The sequence below is a fragment of the Fistularia commersonii genome, chromosome 24, assembly GCF_037954325.1.
Source record: "Fistularia commersonii isolate RoL2024-O1a breed Wild chromosome 24, RoL_Fcom_v1.0, whole genome shotgun sequence".
NCBI classification, from domain to species: domain Eukaryota; kingdom Metazoa; phylum Chordata; class Actinopteri; order Syngnathiformes; family Fistulariidae; genus Fistularia; species Fistularia commersonii.
The window spans coordinates 2,947,578-2,967,354 of record NC_141307.1 but is presented as its reverse complement, the minus strand read 5'-3'; the positions used below and the strand labels follow the sequence as shown (position 1 = coordinate 2,967,354).

The following is a 19,777-nucleotide window of genomic DNA, read 5'->3' as shown; positions in this document are numbered from 1 at the left end:
TGGCATCTCAAGGTCGAAGGAATATTAATGACCAGACTTCCTGTTTCAGACCAATCCCCATTTCTTGCAGTCAGACGTTTTTATCTTGTTGGTATCAACAAAGGGAAAAATGAATCAAAATTACAACTTTATGACTCCAGAAATGTTCAATTGTAGTTTCATCCTTTCATGTTTCAGACATTGAAATGCTTTTATCAACACAAATCTTCCAGTTAACAGACAAGGCAATTCTTCACGTTTGATGTGAGTCACACATTTGTTAAGTGATCTGCAATTTCTCCACTCATACTGGAGCTCAAATGTCCGGTCCCCAAAAAGTACCAGTCCGCTGTGACCTTGACATGCTTGTGCATTTCTCAGTTGAAAGGGTCTTGTACTGAATTCCCCTTGTGTTAAAAACATTCTCTGTTTGTTTTGTGGGACGGTCAGTATTTGGAGCAGACATTGTGCACTTGAAGAAACTTGAAGGTGTAACACTTGCCTTTAGCCTAGAGTCCATGTGAGCATGTTGTTGTGCCGTTTTTCTTGCAAGTTCACTCTTGGAAAAGAGATTTTTAATCATAGTGAGGCTTACTTAGTTAAACAAGGCTTGATGCACAAAATTGAATCCCAGCTAGCTGGATTATGGCTTGATTTTGTGAGATTCTTGGTGTTTTTAACATTTAAGTCAAAGCACTTTTTCACCCATTGCTGGAAGTTGTCGCTGCCGAAGTTCTGTTATTTCTAGAGTTAAATATTCTAGAGTGCTGACGTCTCTGATAAAATTTACATTTCTTTGGTGCCTGGTGCTCTTGGGGCTTCATGAATATCAACTGGCCTTCTCAGTATTCGGAAACTAGTCTAATTTAACCCTCGGTTGACTGGCAAACATTTGCATAATTTTAGCACTCTTACGTCGTATGCTACTTTTTTATCGTTTGAGATTTCTAAGTTATTTTCACAAGATAAATTTGGCACTGATCTGGCCTCTTAAAATTTTTGTAGAAAGTCAGGGAGGCTAATCACCTGGTCATAGAAGATATTGTCCGCTAATATGCTAATGAGAATGTATTTTGTTTTGGGGTTTCATTTTTGAAACCAACTCACGAGCAAAGTTTATGCCGAGGGCTAACATGAACCAGATGACAGAGTTATTTTTTCTTTATTTATTTGCCATTAAATTTCTGGAATTGGGGAAATGATTGTAGTTTGCCAGCACCGTTCTTCCTATGAGGGTGCAATCTGGCATTTATATAAAAAAAAAAGTTGGATTAAAGCTCAGATGTAACTCATGAGAATAAGACTTGGGGTATTGAGGGTGGGCATCTCACGCAGCTATCTGGAAGGAGGAGCCGGACTGGCTCACCGAGTATTGACGGCAGAGGCTATTTTCAGAAAATCCCAGCTCAAACTTTTTAAGTTATTGCACCAATAAACATCGGAGAGAAATGCCAATAAGCTGTCAATAAGGCAAAGTTTAGTAATTAGCAGTGCATGGGGAGGCTTATGGCGCCTTAGCTGACAATTATGGGCAGGAACTGTATGGATCTTGTGCTTCTTCACAAGATCAGTCTTCCCTATTTCTCTGTTGCTTGCTGTATTATTTGTGTTTTACAAAATCAAAAATACCGTCTGACGATGAGGAGAGGGTGGCGGGGCTAAACCTGGACAATACCACCTATCAATCACAGGACCAGCAGTAGAGAGGGGTACCGACAGAGTTGTGAGAGAACTCAGGAAGAAGTCTGAACTGCTGCAAGAACATGACATCACCAGTAAAACAAAAACCTGTAAATAAAGTGTTTGCATTTGTAATCCATCCAGGAATGTTTCGATTAGGAGGAGCCTTGTTGGCGTGCCTACCCGCTGTCATTGACATGCCCTCACTTGCTGTCAGAGGTCAACTTGGCACTAAGACCTGGCTGTTCAGTTTTGTTTTGGTGTGGTCGTCCACACCCTCCTCAGATACTCAAATCGTTCCGGCACCGAGGCTTGGGGCTCCCAGGTTTCTCTCTCCATCAGCCTGTACTTAATGAAGCTCAATGCCTGGCGTCTTTGAAATACAGACCATGCGGTGCTGCTAGGCAACAGGGCCGCTCTCGCCAACCCCCACCTCCGGAGACATTGACATCGCTTGGTCTGGCTGCATGCATGTGTCGCTTCGGTCAGATGGTGGTTTCAGACTCACTCTGGTGATTATGGCGTGTGTGTGTGTAACCAATGATTTTGCATCAACATGATGTTCATTGTGATAATCAAACAGATATTATGAACTGCTCTTTCCATTGAGCTTCTTGGGCAAGGTCTTGTTATTGCAGATATAGAAAAATCAGGCATGCTTGTAGATTTGTTAGAAGTCAGTGTTATTTCTGGATGGCAGAAAGAACCATTTAATGGTGTCATCCAGTAACCTTTATCTACTGGGGTTTTTTAAAGCATGGGCTTTTCAACATTTGTAATTTGTGCAGTTTTGGTGCAGTAGACCTTATGTCTGTGAGATCTTTTAAGGAAGAGAGGTGAGACCACAGGAGGATTAATGGAGTTACTTGAGTAAAGTAGTCTGTTACTTGAATCACAAATTTTTACCTCTACCAAAAAACTTCTGGAGGCGTCTTGACAGGACAGGGCGGGTCCATCAATAATTCACCTGCATTTTCATTTATAATGCATTAATGTTATCAGCATGCAAGAATGCAGAAGAATCTTGTCACCCAACTGCTTTTTTTCCCCCTCTTTTATAGATGTGTGTTTAGTGGCGGCCTCAGTGTGAGATCACGCTGTATTTGTTTTGCACCGTTGAGGAGGAAGAGCCTCCATATTTAGTTCCTGAGCCACGCAGTGAGGCAGCCGACAGATATATAATATTTTTTTTAATCATTTTTTTTCTCGCTGCCTTTTCTAAGTCGCGGAGGTGAAAGAGACCAAGCACACACACACTCTGCATGCGGAGTGGCTGCGATAAGACCGCCTGTGTGTTTTACTTGCTGTCAAGGTCTAGCCTCACCGAATGAACAGCGGGTGTTTTTGACAGACGAGCTCCAGTTGTCTCGAGACAAACGAGGTGTAAAAGCCCAGTGTCTTATTGAGCGGTTTTAACGTGGTTCTTCTGTCATTCGTAACATTACTATCAAAAATATTTTTACGGATAATTGGCAATCCCAACTTGTGATTTGCATTCAGGGAATGGCCTCGATGTTTACTGAAGACCTTCTTTTATTATGAAAGTACTGATGGTTTCATGTGCTGAATGAAAGATCCCCCTCTGGGCTATTCGGATGGAGTTAAATTTATAACTCTTATGTATGCATGCATATATAGAAATGGTGTGTTAAGAGTAAATATGAATGTATAGAGGTAGACAAATGGATGCATGTCTCATTTGTTTTACAGAAGTCTCACTTTTGTTCTGGATTCATAACTTTTTAATTCTAATTGTAAATTGGATCTTAAAAAATAACAAACCTGAAATTTTAACTCTCAGACTAACATACCTTTCCAGTAAATTCTTGACGGTAGAGCCCAATGTGTTAAGAACCTTATAGAGCATCCGTTTGGTTCTCTGGCGTGCGTCCTATAAGAACCTGCAATATTTAAAGTTCTAACATCAATAATTCATGTCTATTACTGCATTATTATTGGTGTATAATTAATGAAGACCCTCTGCGCACACCTAGCAGATCTTTATGAAGGAAAAGATTAAAAAAAAGATTTGAGTCTTTTCCACATCAAGGTTCTGCATGGGGTTCAAGGAGCGGAACATCATTAAAACAGCGGTGAAGGAACCACCTGGAAAGTTCATTTCTTTGGCAGCCGCAAGCAGTTTTCAGACTTGGGAAAAAACAACAATCTTTTGGGTTCTTACTTGGGGTTATTTTTAACGCCCCAGAACCAGGCTGGGTTCTCTTGGTGTGCTCCACCAATCAAAGGTTCTGGATGTATTTTTTTATTTTTGTCTTTGCTGTGACATATCGTTTTGCTGTCAAGTGTGTGTGTGTTTTATGTTCACTCCATTATTCCCCGCAATCGTTGGAAAATGTCAGGAGCACAAAAGGTTGTTAGTCACATCAAATTAAGAGTGTCAGCTGAACATGTTCTAGATGGAAACTGAAGAGAAATCATGGTGAAAATTTGCATAATTTGGCTTTACTTATTTTCTTGTGAGACTCAAGTCTGTTTGTCAGCAGGGTTTAAAAGCCAGTGTGTTGTTCTGCTTTTGGAATGATTTGTGACTGTTTGATTTGCAGCTAGGTTGACTTCCCCAGACGTTTAGTAGGTTTACAAGAGACCCTGAAAATGGGCAAATCTCAATATGCAGCCCTGCCATTGCTCAATTTGAGGAATTAACTGTTAAGTAATTCAAGATAAAATTCAGAAGCTTGAATAGCTGTCTGCCTCTATGTGGCCTTGTGATTCACCCCTTACGTGCCCATGATAGCACCTGAGTGGTATAGTTCAGGAATGAATAATTTTCTTTGGCATTTCAAACATTTTCAGATTTCCTGGCCTGGATTGAGCAATCAAGTTTCTCCAGTCAGGTTGTCTGGGTCTTTCCCTTGTACTCCCGTCAATTCCTGATTAATATAGTTTGGTAAAATGATGGACCCCCCCCCCCCCCCCGACCATCCGCTCGGTGGTAACGCTGCTCGTATTGATCCTTGGCGGCCAAAGTGAAAGTCATCTGCTGGGGTGAGAGCTTAAAATGGGTTTTCAAAAATTGTCTGTAAGGCGAAACCCAAACAACCCCTGTTGTGGCTTTTAGAGGGTGGATGAGCAGCGCAATAGTACGTCAGCAGAAAGCCATTTAAGTTTAAAGTAATTTTATTCTTCATTTGATTAACTGATTCAAATACAAAACATTTTCTCACCCTTTGCCAAAAATACACCCAAATTGTATCCCCAGGGTTCCTTTTCCAATTCATTTAGAAAATATTTTGATTGAACTGTTACTTTGAATTATAGTCATCAGTTTTAATAGGCAAAAGTTTGATTGTGTGGAGACAGAATACACTCAGGTTTCAAGGTGGAATTTTCTTTGATTGACTGAAACAAATTGTTTATTTCATGAACTGTTGACATTCCACTGTTTAAAATGCCTGGAAAATGAGCTTTTATTTATCCTTATATATGTACAGAAAGAGCTGTGTAGGCATAGTTCATCATGTTAACTGAGTGCGAAATATACCGTTGAAGCTATGTGTAATAAAAAGTCCTTCTTTACAAAGTTGATGCATGGAATAACATTTAAAAATCTCCTCTCTCCCCAAGACAGAAAGTTGCTGACATGGAGCTGTGAGTCTTCTCCCTGCTGTGGCCAAATGCTTTCAACATATTCTGGACACCTGAATTGGCGCCATGTAAGTAAAGTGTCACTTAATTGTTTACACAAGTTGTAGCTTGAGACTGGTAGGCGTGTTCTGGAGATGATTGATTCCTGCTTATCTTTTTCTGTTAACTTAATCCTGTGGGGTGATGTTGACACACTCCTCCTTGTATACTGTGTGTCTAGGTTAGAAGTTATACTGTAATAATTTATAAGAGTGGATGTAGGCAGCTGAACAGTTTCTTAGTGATGTGCAAAATTCTGGCAAGTAGTTGTCATGAAGTTACAAAAGATAACTGTCTTAATTGTGTAGTGGGAAGTCTGTGTGAGGATAGATTTTGTGTATCCTGTGCTAAAACGCCTGCAAATCGAGCTTTTATTTATCTCTATATATGTACAGAAAGGGCTGTGTAGTTCATCATGTTAACTGAGTGCGAAATATACTGTATAAGGTACAGTATATGTACTGAATTTGTAGCTTGAGACTGGTAGGCATGTTCTGGAGATGATTGATTCCTGCTCATCTTAGCTTTTTCTGTTACCTAAATCCCGTGGGGTGATGTTGATGCAGATGTACTGTGTGTCCAGGTTAGAACTTATGCTATCATGGTACTGGCTGACAGGAAATGGCGTGTCTTAGGGATGTGTTTGGAGGTGCAAAGAATCTCAGACTTGGTATATACAGAGAGATAGATAGATGGTGGTATATTTTTGTAGTGAACTGTTCCTTATTGTTTCAGAATGATAATTTATAAGTTTGTAGTTTCTTAGCGATGTGCAGGGTGTGTCCAGGCTAGAACTTATACTATCATGGTACTGGCTGACAGGAAATGGCGTGTCTTAGGGATGTGTTTGGAGGTGCAAAGAATCTCAGACTTGGTATATACAGAGAGATAGATAGATGGTGGTATATTTTTGTAGTGAACTGTTCTTTATTGTTTCAGAATGATAATTTATAAGTTTGTAGTTTCTTAGCTATGTGCAGGGTGTGTCCAGGCTAGAACTTATACTATCATGGTACTGGCTGACAGGAAATGGCGTGTCTTAGGGATGTGTTTGGAGGTGCAAAGAATCTCAGACTTGGTATGTACAGAGAGATAGATGGTGGTATATTTTTGTAGTGAACTGTTCCTTATTGTTTCAGAATGATAATTTATAAGTTTGTAGTTTCTTAGCGATGTGCAGGGTGTGTCCAGGCTAGAACTTATACTATCATGGTACTGGCTGACAGGAAATGGCGTGTCTTAGGGATGTGTTTGGAGGTGCAAAGAATCTCAGACTTGGTATGTACAGAGAGATAGATAGATGGTGGTATATTTTTGTAGTGAACTGTTCTTTATTGTTTCAGAATGATAATTTATAAGTTTGTAGTTTCTTAGCGATGTGCAGTGTGTGTCCAGGCTAGAACTTATACTATCATGGTACTGGCTGACAGGAAATGGAGTGTCTTACGGATGTGTTTGGAGGTGCAAAGAATCTCAGACTTGGTATGTACAGAGAGATAGATGGTGGTATATTTTTGTAGTGAACTGTTCCTTATTGTTTCAGAATGATAATTTATAAGTTTGTAGTTTCTTAGCGATGTGCAGGGTGTGTCCAGGCTAGAACTTATACTATCATGGTACTGGCTGACAGGAAATGGAGTGTCTTACGGATGTGTTTGGAGGTGCAAAGAATCTCAGACTTGGTATGTACAGAGAGATAGATAGATGGTGGTATATTTTTGTAGTGAACTGTTCCTTATTGTTTCAGAATGATAATTTATAAGTTTGTAGTTTCTTAGCGATGTGCAGGGTGTGTCCAGGCTAGAACTTATACTATCATGGTACTGGCTGACAGGAAATGGAGTGTCTTACGGATGTGTTTGGAGGTGCAAAGAATCTCAGACTTGGTATGTACAGAGAGATAGATAGATGGTGGTATATTTTTGTAGTGAACTGTTCCTTATTGTTTCAGAATGATAATTTATAAGTTTGTAGTTTCTTAGCGATGTGCAGGGTGTGTCCAGGCTAGAACTTATACTATCATGGTACTGGCTGACAGGAAATGGCGTGTCTTAAGGATGTGTTTGGAGGTGCAAAGAATCTCAGACTTGGTATGTACAGAGAGATAGATAGATGGTGGTATATTTTTGTAGTGAACTGTTCCTTATTGTTTCAGAATGATAATTTATAAGTTTGTAGTTTCTTAGCGATGTGCAGGGTGTGTCCAGGCTAGAACTTATACTATCATGGTACTGGCTGACAGGAAATGGCGTGTCTTAAGGATGTGTTTGGAGGTGCAAAGAATCTCAGACTTGGTATGTACAGAGAGATAGATAGATGGTGGTATATTTTTGTAGTGAACTGTTCCTTATTGTTTCAGAATGATAATTTATAAGTTTGTAGTTTCTTAGCGATGTGCAGGGTGTGTCCAGGCTAGAACTTATACTATCATGGTACTGGCTGACAGGAAATGGCGTGTCTTAAGGATGTGTTTGGAGGTGCAAAGAATCTCAGACTTGGTATGTACAGAGAGATAGATAGATGGTGGTATATTTTTGTAGTGAACTGTTCCTTATTGTTTCAGAATGATAATTTATAAGTTTGTAGTTTCTTAGCGATGTGCAGTGTGTGTCCAGGCTAGAACTTATACTATCATGGTACTGGCTGACAGGAAATGGCGTGTCTTAAGGATGTGTTTGGAGGTGCAAAGAATGTCAGACTTGGTATGTACAGAGAGATAGATGGCGGCAGATTGTTTTGTTGTAGCAAACTGTTTATTGTTTCATGTGCAATCTTCTGGCAAGTACAGTGCAGTTGATGTGTGTAGGCTGTCACAAAAGAGTACTGAATATCCAATAAGTCAAATTGCTGTTTTTCTTTAAAATTTCTCTAGCAGGGCTGTTTCTATGGTGCTCGTCTGCATGCCCCCCTCTCTCTACCCCCAAAGTCCCCCCGGGGGGCCCTGGTTATTGGGGCCCCCCCTCCTCCCTATCTCCGCCTGTCTACCTCTCGCCCTGCTCCTTGCTTTGCCTGACTCCCCCCCATCGGCCTTGTATCGGGGTTGGGACCCGACCTGGCTGTTGTCGGCCTTTCACCGGGCGGGTACCCGATGTGGCTGTGTGACTGGTACTGGACTTGAACCAGCGATCTCCACATACAGCGTCAGTGGCTTAAGGCACTGCGCTAACCAGTCACAGAGAGAAATCCAGGTTTGTCGTATACAACGTCACACTTAGAGGAAACAAGTACTTAGGAATCTAATCTAAGCTAATCGGTCAGGTCCAGGACCTTGGGTTGCATGTAGATACGCCTACACTTAGGGAGACACTTTATAAATTTGAAAAATCTAAGATAGATAGAAGGTCTAAAACAAGAGAAAACTTTAGACAAAACTACCTGGCTGTGTTGGATACTGTACTTCTGGGGCTCAGGATCCTTGGCAGGAGGTAGAGCTAGAAAGAAAATAGGCAAAAGTACTTTAGGTTTGGTTGACATGGACACTTTGTTTTCACAGGCTCTGACTTTTGGATGTACAAAAGATCATCACCACCACCAGATGGCACACATCTATCTGGACTTGGAACACCCCGGTAGGGTCAAGTCAGTCCTCCTGCTCTGCCCCTGCCGTCTCCTGGGGGCCTGCGGATGCAATTTCATACAATGGCAACCTAGCACAGCCTTGTGCTGCCCTTGTCGATTTCACAGCAAAAGTATACTGCCCATTGTTAGACACCATTAAACAACTTAAATTACTTGTGACGTATTTCTTTCTGGCCGCTGACTGATTTTTCAATGCCTGCAAATTCTAGCCCTCCAAAAATCCATTATTATCTTCCTATTTTTGCTTTAACAAGACCTTACCAAACACCCCCAAGAACCTCAATGGAAAGAGCAACTCATTTGTCTGATTATCACAGTGAACATCACGTTGATGCAAAATCATCGGTTACATACCATAATCACTAGAGCGAGTTTGAAGCATGCAGCCGGACCAAGCGGTGTCTCCGGAGGTGGGTTGTCGACCAGAGTGGCCCTGTTGCCTGGCAGCGCCGCAAAGATGCCAGGTGTTGAGCTACATTAAGTGCAGGCTGATGGAGAGAGAGAGAAACCCGGGAGCCGTTTGAGTATCTGAGGAGGGTGTGGACAACTGGTTGGGCTCAAACCAAAACTGAACAGCCTGGCGCCATGTTGACGGGAATGAGGGGATGTCAGCGGGTAGGCGTGCCAACCAGGTTCCTCCTAATGGAAACATTACAACTGCAAACGGTCTATTCTTTAGAAAACATCTTGTTTCAAGTCGGATGAAGTGATGCAGAATAACGACAGAGATGAAGAGTGGTTATTGGTGCAGGCAAAAGAGGTGATCGGCAGGTGCGGAAGGCCGAGAGGCAGATGATGGTAGACTTAAGGAAAAAAAGGATGGAAATGGAGTTAGTGGACACTTCTTTTCCGTAAGAGGCAGGAACTTAGGGTACCTCATGAGAGCAGAGGTAGGAGCACACAAGTAGACCACATCTGATATAGCCAATACAAAGTAGAGAAGCCAGACTCTGGTGACAAGGAAGAACAAGAGGACAAAGTGGTGGAAGCTGAAAAGGGAGGAGTTGAGAAGAAAGGCTCAGGGTGGTCAGGGAGAGGAGCTTCCAGAGGACTGGACAACAACAGCTAGTGTTATCAGGGAGAGACAGGTACTTGGTGTGTCGTTTGGAAGGAAAGTTGATGGTGAAATGAGGAAGTGCAGGAGTTTGTACGGAAAGAGCTTAGCCAAGAATTAGTGGGAACTGAAGAGAGCAGGCAGTTGTACCAACAGTAGAAAAATTGTTACACATTGCTATTCAAAAACAATTTCTCATTGTCCAGAAAACATTACAGTGGGCATCTATGTTCATCAATCGAGCAGAGATAAAGCACTGGCCTGCTGATGCACAGAAGTGAAAGAAATCTTTCAAATACAGACTAGAGGGGGAGTTCACTGTACCTGAAGACGCACGGAGTGGACAGAAATCAATTCAATGTACGGCACACAGATGGGGGAAACATCCGATAGCTCACTTTTTGCGCCTCAGTCTTTTGCCTCAGATGCCTATTTAGAAGTGAAGACAAAAGCTATGCATTTCATACCTGAAAAAAAGCACAGTCACAAACGCCTCTTCTACACATTGTCCAGTCGGGGGGTACACACTCCAACTGCATCGAAAAGCAAGAAACAGTCCTTGTTACCAGTTTCCTTGGAAACCACCTCTTACTAAGGATGTGTCAGAGAACAGGCTACTTACTAACTGGACTTGAACCAACACCCTCAGGAAACAAGCTGAGTAGTTTAAGCCACTGAGCTTCACAGATGTATTAGAACCAGTGCGCTCCCACTCCAGCACCTTCACCCACTGAGTGGAGACTCATCCTGAGGTAGCTGGGAACCATTTGGTCTGCCGAGGCCAAGGACTGTACTCACTGTAGACACCACTGCACGCTCCTTCCATCCACAAAGAAGAAAATATCAAACTAAGGCCTGTTCAGCAAGAGACAGAAGGAGAAATTGGGAAGATAACATGCAAACTCTGCACAGGAAACACACCCGATGTCTGAACAAGGGACCTCCCTGCTGTGAGGCTTCGGTGGTAACCCACTTTCTATCTACTGCACCGTCCTAACCAGAAGGCCGCAGTTCCGCCAGACCATATTAAAGCTACAACACTCTCACCGTATCACATACAGCCGTTTCTCAATGTAAATATGAATTGAATGCTAATTCTTTCTAAACCAAAAGTGGAGCAAAACAACAAGATCAATCCATTCTGGCGGCGCGGGAAAGATTGACGCTCCTTACCTCCATCTTGGTTCTCAGCACTGAACAGATACATAGCCCAATCGGATCAGGGGAACTTTGTTATCGAGCTGGATGGAAAGCACTGCTCCCCTAGACCAGGAGCCTACTGCACATATTTGGAAATCAATCCATGTAAATACATATGTATACAAACATGAACATATTTATACAGACACATGAATAAATATATTCACATACCTATACATACATGAATGCATGCGTAAAATGTATGGACATACATATAGTCACACAACATGCATACAAATACATATATATGTATATATACATACACTATATATATATATATATATGATAGAGACACAAATAAATCTGGATGCAGGATTTGAACCACTACCCTTCTGTTTCAGTCAGAGGATCAACCCACAAAGCCATCCTGCCCAGCTGATGACAGATCTTGTAAACATATATCGAGGTAAACAAGCACAAAGCCAAATATTAAGCAAATGCACTGGGATCCTTCCCGCCAAGCTGATTTGAAGTACATAAACATCAATATATATATGAAGGAAATCTCTGCCTCAATTCTAGGAACCAAAGCAGGAACAGAACCTGCTTTCTAAGCTGGATTTTACCTCCTGAGTCAGACATCTATATAGTTGAATACATTGGTCTAAATATGTAGACAGTGCCTATTTGGAAACATCACACACTTATCTTTAGCCTCCTCAGAGCCAAGCTCTTGTTTTGGATGCATTTCTAATTTTCCCTTGCAATTTGGCTTATCAGGCTACGACAAGGATAAAGACTGATTACCACCTTTTGAGGCAATCTTGTGGTTGACAAAAATGACGCGGGCACCCCGGCCACATTTCATACAACACAATGAAGCCAGCCAAGATGACATGCACGCACACGTGGACGCCAGGACTTCGGTATATCTAGTTTTCTAGAACACAAAAATGCTCGTGTTTCCACAAAAAACTCCCCCCCTGTGACGGCAGCCGTCCAACCGGAGGCCTGAAGGTCACCTGTTTCCGTCGCCTCCAAATCACGGAAATTTACAGATCGACCCGCGGGTCACTTTTCGCGGAGGTGTGGCTAATGTCGTCGTGACAACCGATTCCAGGCCGCCTCTCCCCTGCAAAATCATTCCTGCCGTTCCCTCAGCTTCTTGTGCGCAACAGAAGAAGGATAATGAGAAAGTGCGTCTAATCACCGGTCCCCACCTGAAGTCGGTGGGAAGCGAAGATTGCACCGTGTTAAGTGTCTTATCAATAAAACGCAGCGAGGTGAAGACGCCTTCATCCTCCCCACGGCTACAGATTACAGGCTTCTAATCTCACACCGGCGAGAGTGAAGCTGCAGGTGTTTCAATTTGGTTGGAGGTTGGAGGTTCAACCGGTTTTTCACGCTGTGTCACTGCGGCAACGCAGCTAGCGCCAGTGGGGCTAAAGTTGCTAAGGCTATTAGCAAGTGCAGAAGTTGATATTTGATTGGGAGGACAATTGATGCAAATGTTCTCGTCTCTGCAAGACACACTGACAGCACTTATACTGCTACTGCCTCCGGTACTGCGATGGCTACTCAACCTGCTACAACTGCCAATCAGTCAAACATCACTGTCTCTGGTACTATTGCTTATATTCCAAAGAAAATGCACAACTATTTTGGCCGCTTTATAACACAATACCCACTCAGGGCGTCTAGTTCCATCACTGATGCTCAAAGTTCAAACAAATAATCTTTTTCCGCGTCTTCCGGATGTTTATGTGACACAGACAAAGCTGCCGGTTCCTCCCAGAGCGCCGCCATGAATCTGACAGACAGCGAAGGTTCAAAACCTGCTTCAGGTGTTCAATTTGCGGCGCCTCATTTTCACACACACTAAACTCGTCTCAGCCTCATTATCCACGACGGGTCTTTCCCGGGTGTTTTCCGTCCGATTCGGTTTTATAATGACGGCGGTTAACACACGACTGCGGCCTCTTGCGACCAGAGCTCTGGGTTGATGGGCATTTTTCTAAATCCTCCAGGCCTCGCGGGATCCGGAGAGCCTGAGTAACTCGATGCCAATGATTGACATCCGACCCGCTGGCGACTTATGCAAAATAAAGTTCTCACATGGGGACGACGGGTTTGTGCCTCATATTTACATCAAACTACAACGTCTACCCTTCAAATCATCAAGACGCAGCGGGGATTCACACGAAGACCAGATAGTAGACGACATCCCAAGAAACTGCAAGCATGACAGTGAGAACATTTCAACAGTCTGCAAAATAATTGTGAAAAAAATTCAAAACCTTGCAGAAATGTGTCCATAAAAACAGGAAGAAGCTGCTTTTTCCGAACAAAATTTGTCAAATTAATCTAGGGCAAAAAAAACGGTGGAGCCAAAACGAAAAAAAAAAAAAGCAAGAAATTCTTCCAAGAATCAGCAAGAAACCCAAATATTTGCAGGATATTCCAAAGCAAGAGATTGTTGGTCAAGCAGAGTTAAACTGGACGTCTGTGCGGTGGTTCGGGGGAAACCAAAGGCCCGTTACATCTTAAGCGGGTCATATCTGCCGGGCAGGCCGGCGGGCCGGAGAGCACATGCATACTAATAAAGCTCACAGTTTTAATCAGCAACAAAATCTAGAAATCAGACAAAAATGACCTGGCAAGCAGTTCAATTCAAGCAGAAATCTGTTTGAGAAAAACAACTAAACAACCACAAACCCTCAACTGGAAAAAGCAGACAAAAACAACTTAAAATCCTCTGAAAACCAGCTAAAATACATCTCAAAATACAATAAAGCAAAAATATCCAAACTAAAGCATCAAATCCAACCAGATGATTTCAAATAGGGTCGGAAGGCCAGTCGGCCCGGGGTCACCCGGGGTCAGCGGCCCAACACTCCCACTTCACCTCAACCAACTGTGAAAACATGAATTCAGAGCAGCAACCCTGCAGAGTGACAGCTGACACACACACACACACACACACACACACACCAGCTGCAGTGGATGCAACCACTTCTCGCCACATGAATATTACAATGACTCCGGTCTCCGTAGCCTAGAAACAACCACCGGCCCCCGTTACTGGCCGCCCCTTTTCAGTGTTGCCTGGCAAACCGGAGGAGAGGCCCGGTGCATTAGTTTCCACCCACACACACACACACACACACACACACACACACACACACACACACACACACACACACACACACACACACACACACACGCTCACACAGGCTAAAAGTCCTCATCTGGCATAATGGTACCTGACTTCCATTATGGACAAAGCGCGTCCGTGGGACCCTCCGCCAGACCGGAAGTTGATCTTAAACGTCAGGTTGCATGTGTCGTGCATTCTTGCGCGTGTGTGTGTGTGTGTGTGTTGTCAAAATACTGGCTTCTCATCATCGCCTCCCTCAGCAGCAGCAGCAGCCGCCGCTTGCAACAAATGACGTCACTGAACCGTGGCACAAAACCTCACGCCGGCAATGACGTCACCCAGACGAGAAACAGTTCATTCATCTTTAAAATAATAGAAAGGAAAAAAAAACAAAGTAGTTCCTCCGCGGCGGGGACGCGGACGCACCGGGAGCTCCGTTAACCAGACTGTGCGCACAGGCAAAGTTCAATCTCACTGCGCCAAAAAATGAAATAAAATAAAAAGATAAACACGCAAGATGCACAGACAGGATGCGCAGCTTGGCGCCGGCGGGAAAGCCAACATGTTGCAAAAAAGCCAAACTTTTTTTTTCTTCCCATCAAAGCTATGTGTGTGTGTGTGTGTGTGCGCGCAGAGCACACCTGTCCACTCACCGATGGTCGTGATCACCGTGATGGCAAAGTAAAAGGAGCCGGCGAATTTCCACTGCACGCCGGCGCGGTGCGGCTCCGCCTCCATGATGATGGTCTCCAGCCGGCGGTAGTCCTCCTCGCTGATGTTGTACTTCCCCTGGAGGCGCTTCTCCTCCGCCTCCAGCTGCTCCTTCTCCCGCATCTCGAAGTCGGACTCCAGGGCGTCGAACACGGCGGCGCCAACCAGCAGGTACGTGAAGGTGCACACGATCAGGGACAGGGTGCGCACATTTTGCCGCTTCATGGCCCCCAGGAAGCGGCGGCCGAGGGGTTCATGTCCCCTCCGGGCCCCCGGGAAGGTGCGGCGGGCGCGGGGGGCGGAGGAGGCCGGGACGGGGGGAGGCGCGCTCCGGGGACGCCCGGCTCCGGAGTCCGGGCGACGGCGGCGGCGGCGGCGGGGCCCCCCCGCCTTGCGGTGCGGCCGGTGACGCGCCCCCGGGTCCCGGTCCCGGTGCGGGTCGGCGGAGAGGCAGAGGAGGCTGCTGGAGCGCCGGGACCAGGAGCCCTGCAGCCGGGAGACGCCGCGCAGAACCTGCCCGAACCAAGTCCTCCCGGTGCGCAGGGCCATCAACGGGCGGCGGGCCGGGGTCCGCTCTGCACACACCGCCGGGGAAAATCACGCGTGGAGGAAAGCAACTGCAGCTGATGCATCTCCCTCCCTCCCTCCCTCTCTCTCTCTCTCTCTCTCTCTCTCTTTTTCCCTCCCTCCCTCTCTCTCTCTCTCTCTCCTTCGTCACTCGCTCCGCGGCGGCTCCCGCATGTTTCCCGCAAGTTTCTCCAACCTGTTCGCCCGAGAGGCTCCGGCGTGCGGGCTATTTTTAGCAGCCATTCCTCACGCAGAGGCGAGGGGGAGGAGGAGGGGGGGGTTCAGTCGCGTGTCCGTGAAAAATCACGAAAGCGTCCACGCAAGCAGCCGCATCCTGCGGGAATCTGCGGGTGATGAGACGCAGGGGGAAAAAAGAGGGAGGTGAAGAAGGGATGAGTTTGGGAGGAAGAAGAAGAAAAAAAAGACAAAAAAAAAACAAATCGCCACCCGCCCTCCCTCCCGCTCACGCGGGCTCGAGCCGACACCTGTCACGCGGGAGGTAGTCCAGGCGCGTGGCCGCCGGGTCCGCGGTTTCCATGGCAGCAAAGTGATTCCCTCATTAAGACGCAAGAGAGGGACAGCGGCGAACCGGAAGCGCCGCGCGCGTCCGCTCGCCCGTCCGCACGCGCGCCCGATCCCGTGCGGGGGGGACGGTGTGCGGTGACGCGCGTCGGGTGCGCGTGAGTGACAACGAGCGAGTGTGTGAGAGTTGTGGCTTCACCACGTGCCTCACCAAGTGCTCCCGTTTCACGTCTTCACGCGCTCCAGACTCGCTGGGCGGGGCTACGACACCTCCATCCCTCCCTCTTCATCCTTCTAGCACTCGCGCTCTCTCTCTCTTTCTCTCCATCCCTTCCAACCTTCACTCTCTATCCTTCCTTCCTCCCTCCCTTCTTCCTTCCTTCCTCCCTCCTCTCTGTCTCGTGCGCTGTCCGCGGTGCTGGAATTGACGCTGCGAGTCTCGCGGGCCGTCCCGAGGTGAGACACGCGCGGCGGGGGGAAGGGGCGGGGCGAAGACTCTGTGGGCGTGGCCACAGCTCTTGTGGGCGTGGCTTCGAGGGCCTTGAATCCGCGGGAATCAGGAGAACTCAGATGTGAAGGAGCGGATAGAAAGTTGACACGCAAAAACAAATGGAAAGGAGAAAGAGGCCAGATACATTGACATTGTTTTTCTATAAAACTAAAAAAATGATCAATTTGTTTATTTATTATTCGATATAACTTATTAGGGAACTTTGCAGACAATGTTCTTGGAGAATTTCATTGAATTTGCCTGAAATGTAAACTCAACAATCATCTAAGCTCAGTTTGGCATGACTGAATAGAAAGATTTGGGAAATGACCTATAAATCACCTCATAACAAACTGAAACTGAAGAGCACCTTCAGAGAAATAAACTAAAATAAGGCAGAAAAAGGGACCTGTTTTAAATGACTGTTTGAAAAATACAATGCAATATAACGGCCATGAAATGAAAGAAAAAATTGAGAAGAATAAAAAAAAATCAAAGACAAGAAAGGACATAAAGTGAAAAGCAGTAGTGATGAAAGTTTGTGATAGGATTTTAAAAGCTGCTGCTTGAACACTATCTGGGCACACACACACACACACACACACACACCTACCTGTCGTCCATCACCAGCCATACATACACGGATACAATTATTGTGATCACAAGTTATAAGGATGCACACACAAATACTGCATAAACACACACGTGTCATTCGAGGTAAACACACATAAATGAATGTGTGTGTATCCATACATGTATAAAGTCAGGGATTTTTTTGTATTCTACAATTCCTACCGGTGTTTCTTTATGGATGCTGAACTGGACAGTGTGACTGCTTTTAACCCTCGTCTCCTGCTGACACTGTCACTTCCTGTTTCTCCCGCTCTCTCCGCCTCCTCACCTACGGCAGAGACGAGCCGAGTGTTTTTCCCCGGCGGAAGATGGGAGGAATTAGAAGGCGGGAAAAAGGAAAGCCCTCATTGCAATCCTGAATCAGGAACCCTGCACTCACCACATCACTTCCTGTCCGCCGTGCTGCAAAAACACAAGGGAATCTCCCTGAATGGACTGGAATACATTTGTAATGATGCTCCAGAGTCTTCATTGCCTGTTGAACACACACACACACACACACAGGAAACGCCCGACTGACAGGCTGTGTATCCATCTGCAGGACCTTAATGATTGTTTAATGATGGTCCAGATTAGTCACCATGGTAACGGGTTACTCACTTGGGTTCTGCACGAAACCGGGTTGCGTCCGAACCAGTTTTTGTTTTTGGTGACTTGAGAATTGAAAAATATAAATCATAGACAATAAAAACCCCCAAAAACCTTCTGTGGAGACCCCATGTGTAGACATTTAAAAAAAAAAAAAAAAAAAGACATTTCATGTGAAAGTAATTGTTGATTGTTTGCATCTTTTTTCGCTGGCGGATGCAGTTGTCATGGCGACGGTCCAGGGAAGGTCCGGGTCTCGAGATGAGCGATAGTTTTTTCCGTCACTCGAAAAAAGCAAAAGAAACACGGGTTGGGTGCCGAGGTGAGCTTCATCGCACGACATGAAAGTCTTCATTTCATGGCGACTTTAACCTGGAAGGAGAGCCCGACTCAATCTGCCGGCGCAGAGACGCCACCTTTGGAGCGCCGTCGCCGTTTCCCGCCTCCCATTTTCTCCCCGTCGCTGCTTCCCGCCAGATAACGCCTTCATTAAGTCCGGAGTCACAGCGGATCAGTAAACAGTCGCCCAAACACCCGGGATGTTTCCCTGGCGGCCGCTAGACTGGGGTGAACCGTGCATGTCGCTGGCACGTTGCACCTACTCCACCTCACACACACACACACACACACGACCAGCCCTTCAGGACATCATTTCCATATCAAGGCAGATATTTCTGAATGGACGTGACCTACCTGGAGGAGGAAGAGGAGCTTCGTTGAAACGCGTCTTCTTCACTTTGCATCCGTGTTGTCATGGAGGCTGCTAGATTTTTTATTTTCATTTTCTTTCCTTTTTTTAAATTTGAGCTACAGCGGCTCTGTCACCCCATCATCATCATCATCTGCCAATCGGATTGGGACATGGACACAAATTTTGCAACTTCCACCATCAATGAGGTTCAATCTAAAAATCAATATATTGGTGACGGATCAGTTATTATTTTTGGAAAGGAAAACAAGCGCAAGGGACTTGAAGGCTGAGTTGGGCCAATCACAGGGAGAGGCGGGGCTTAAACCAGCTGTCAATCACGTAAAAACAGACAAACATTTACATTTACATCGGTTTTAAATCTGTGTTGTCAAACTCATGGTTGCCCTCAGAGGGCCACATGGAACGGTAACGGTATAAATGTAATTAAATGTTATCTGATGTAAAATAAATAAATTCGACCAGGTTCCCTGCTAGTTTGCTTAACTGACATTTTTAAAAGCATGTGGCGGGGACACACCTGCTCACAGATCTTCAGCAGGCTCGGCTTCAAAAAGGCACCGCCTGCAAAAGACTTTTTTTCTGGTTTTTAAAGTTTAGCAATAGCATTAACGTTAGCTTTAGCAGAGAAGTTATTTTTTTTTTCTTACCCTAACCTGGGGGTCGCCAACCTTTACCACTCAAAGAGTCATTTGGAGCCGTTTCCCCGCAGCAAAGACGACACCGGGAGCTACTCGACCCTTTTGAAAATGAATTTACACAATATAACGTCATATCTATTTTTTGCCTTCATGCTATGGATCCAAATGCACTGCGGAGAGGAAAGTAGGAATTTCACTGCGCTGCACATGTGACAATAAACAATTTGAATGTCGAAACAAAATGAGAAAATGAAATGACATTACTGCAAGCAACACATTTTGAACTCTGAAAAAAAAAAAGACATTTGGTTGAAGGTTACTTTTAAGTAAGATACTCAAATTCCTACTTTCCTCTCCGCAGTGCATTGGGATACGTACTTATGGGAAGAGTGTAAACATTATTATAAATATGATAAAAGATAGAAATGTGAACAGTGCAAAAAGACATTTATAAAAGATACCGGGTTTCGGGGGTGAATTGTACAACAGGCGGTTAAGATAACATCGTAGTTTGGCTTTTAATTTGTGGACATTTTGTTGTTTTTCCGGAAGGCTAACTTTAGCATACTTAGCTCCACTGTCTGTGTTAAAATGGTGAGACAGAGATTTTACTCTTTGACAACCGACGCCGCCTCGTAACACAAAAGACAAACCTCTTTTTCTCCTCGAAGCACAAACATAC

The 19,777-nt window shown here is 44.8% G+C and overlaps 1 protein-coding gene across 1 annotated transcript in view; it reads right to left on the bottom strand.

The window, feature by feature from the left end:
- kcnk9 (potassium channel, subfamily K, member 9) overlaps positions 1 to 17,639 on the bottom strand; it is a 40,170-nt gene extending 22,531 nt beyond the window's left edge. The window contains exons 1-3 of the mRNA XM_086171237.1: positions 17,537 to 17,639; positions 17,320 to 17,425; positions 14,888 to 15,520 (exon numbers count right to left, since the gene is read on the bottom strand). Of these exons, the coding sequence (XP_086027363.1) occupies positions 14,888 to 15,494 (607 nt within the window). The 5' untranslated portion in view covers positions 15,495 to 15,520; positions 17,320 to 17,425; positions 17,537 to 17,639. The remainder of the gene's footprint in view (positions 1 to 14,887; positions 15,521 to 17,319; positions 17,426 to 17,536) is intronic.
- Between the last annotated feature and the right edge of the window lie 2,138 nt (positions 17,640 to 19,777).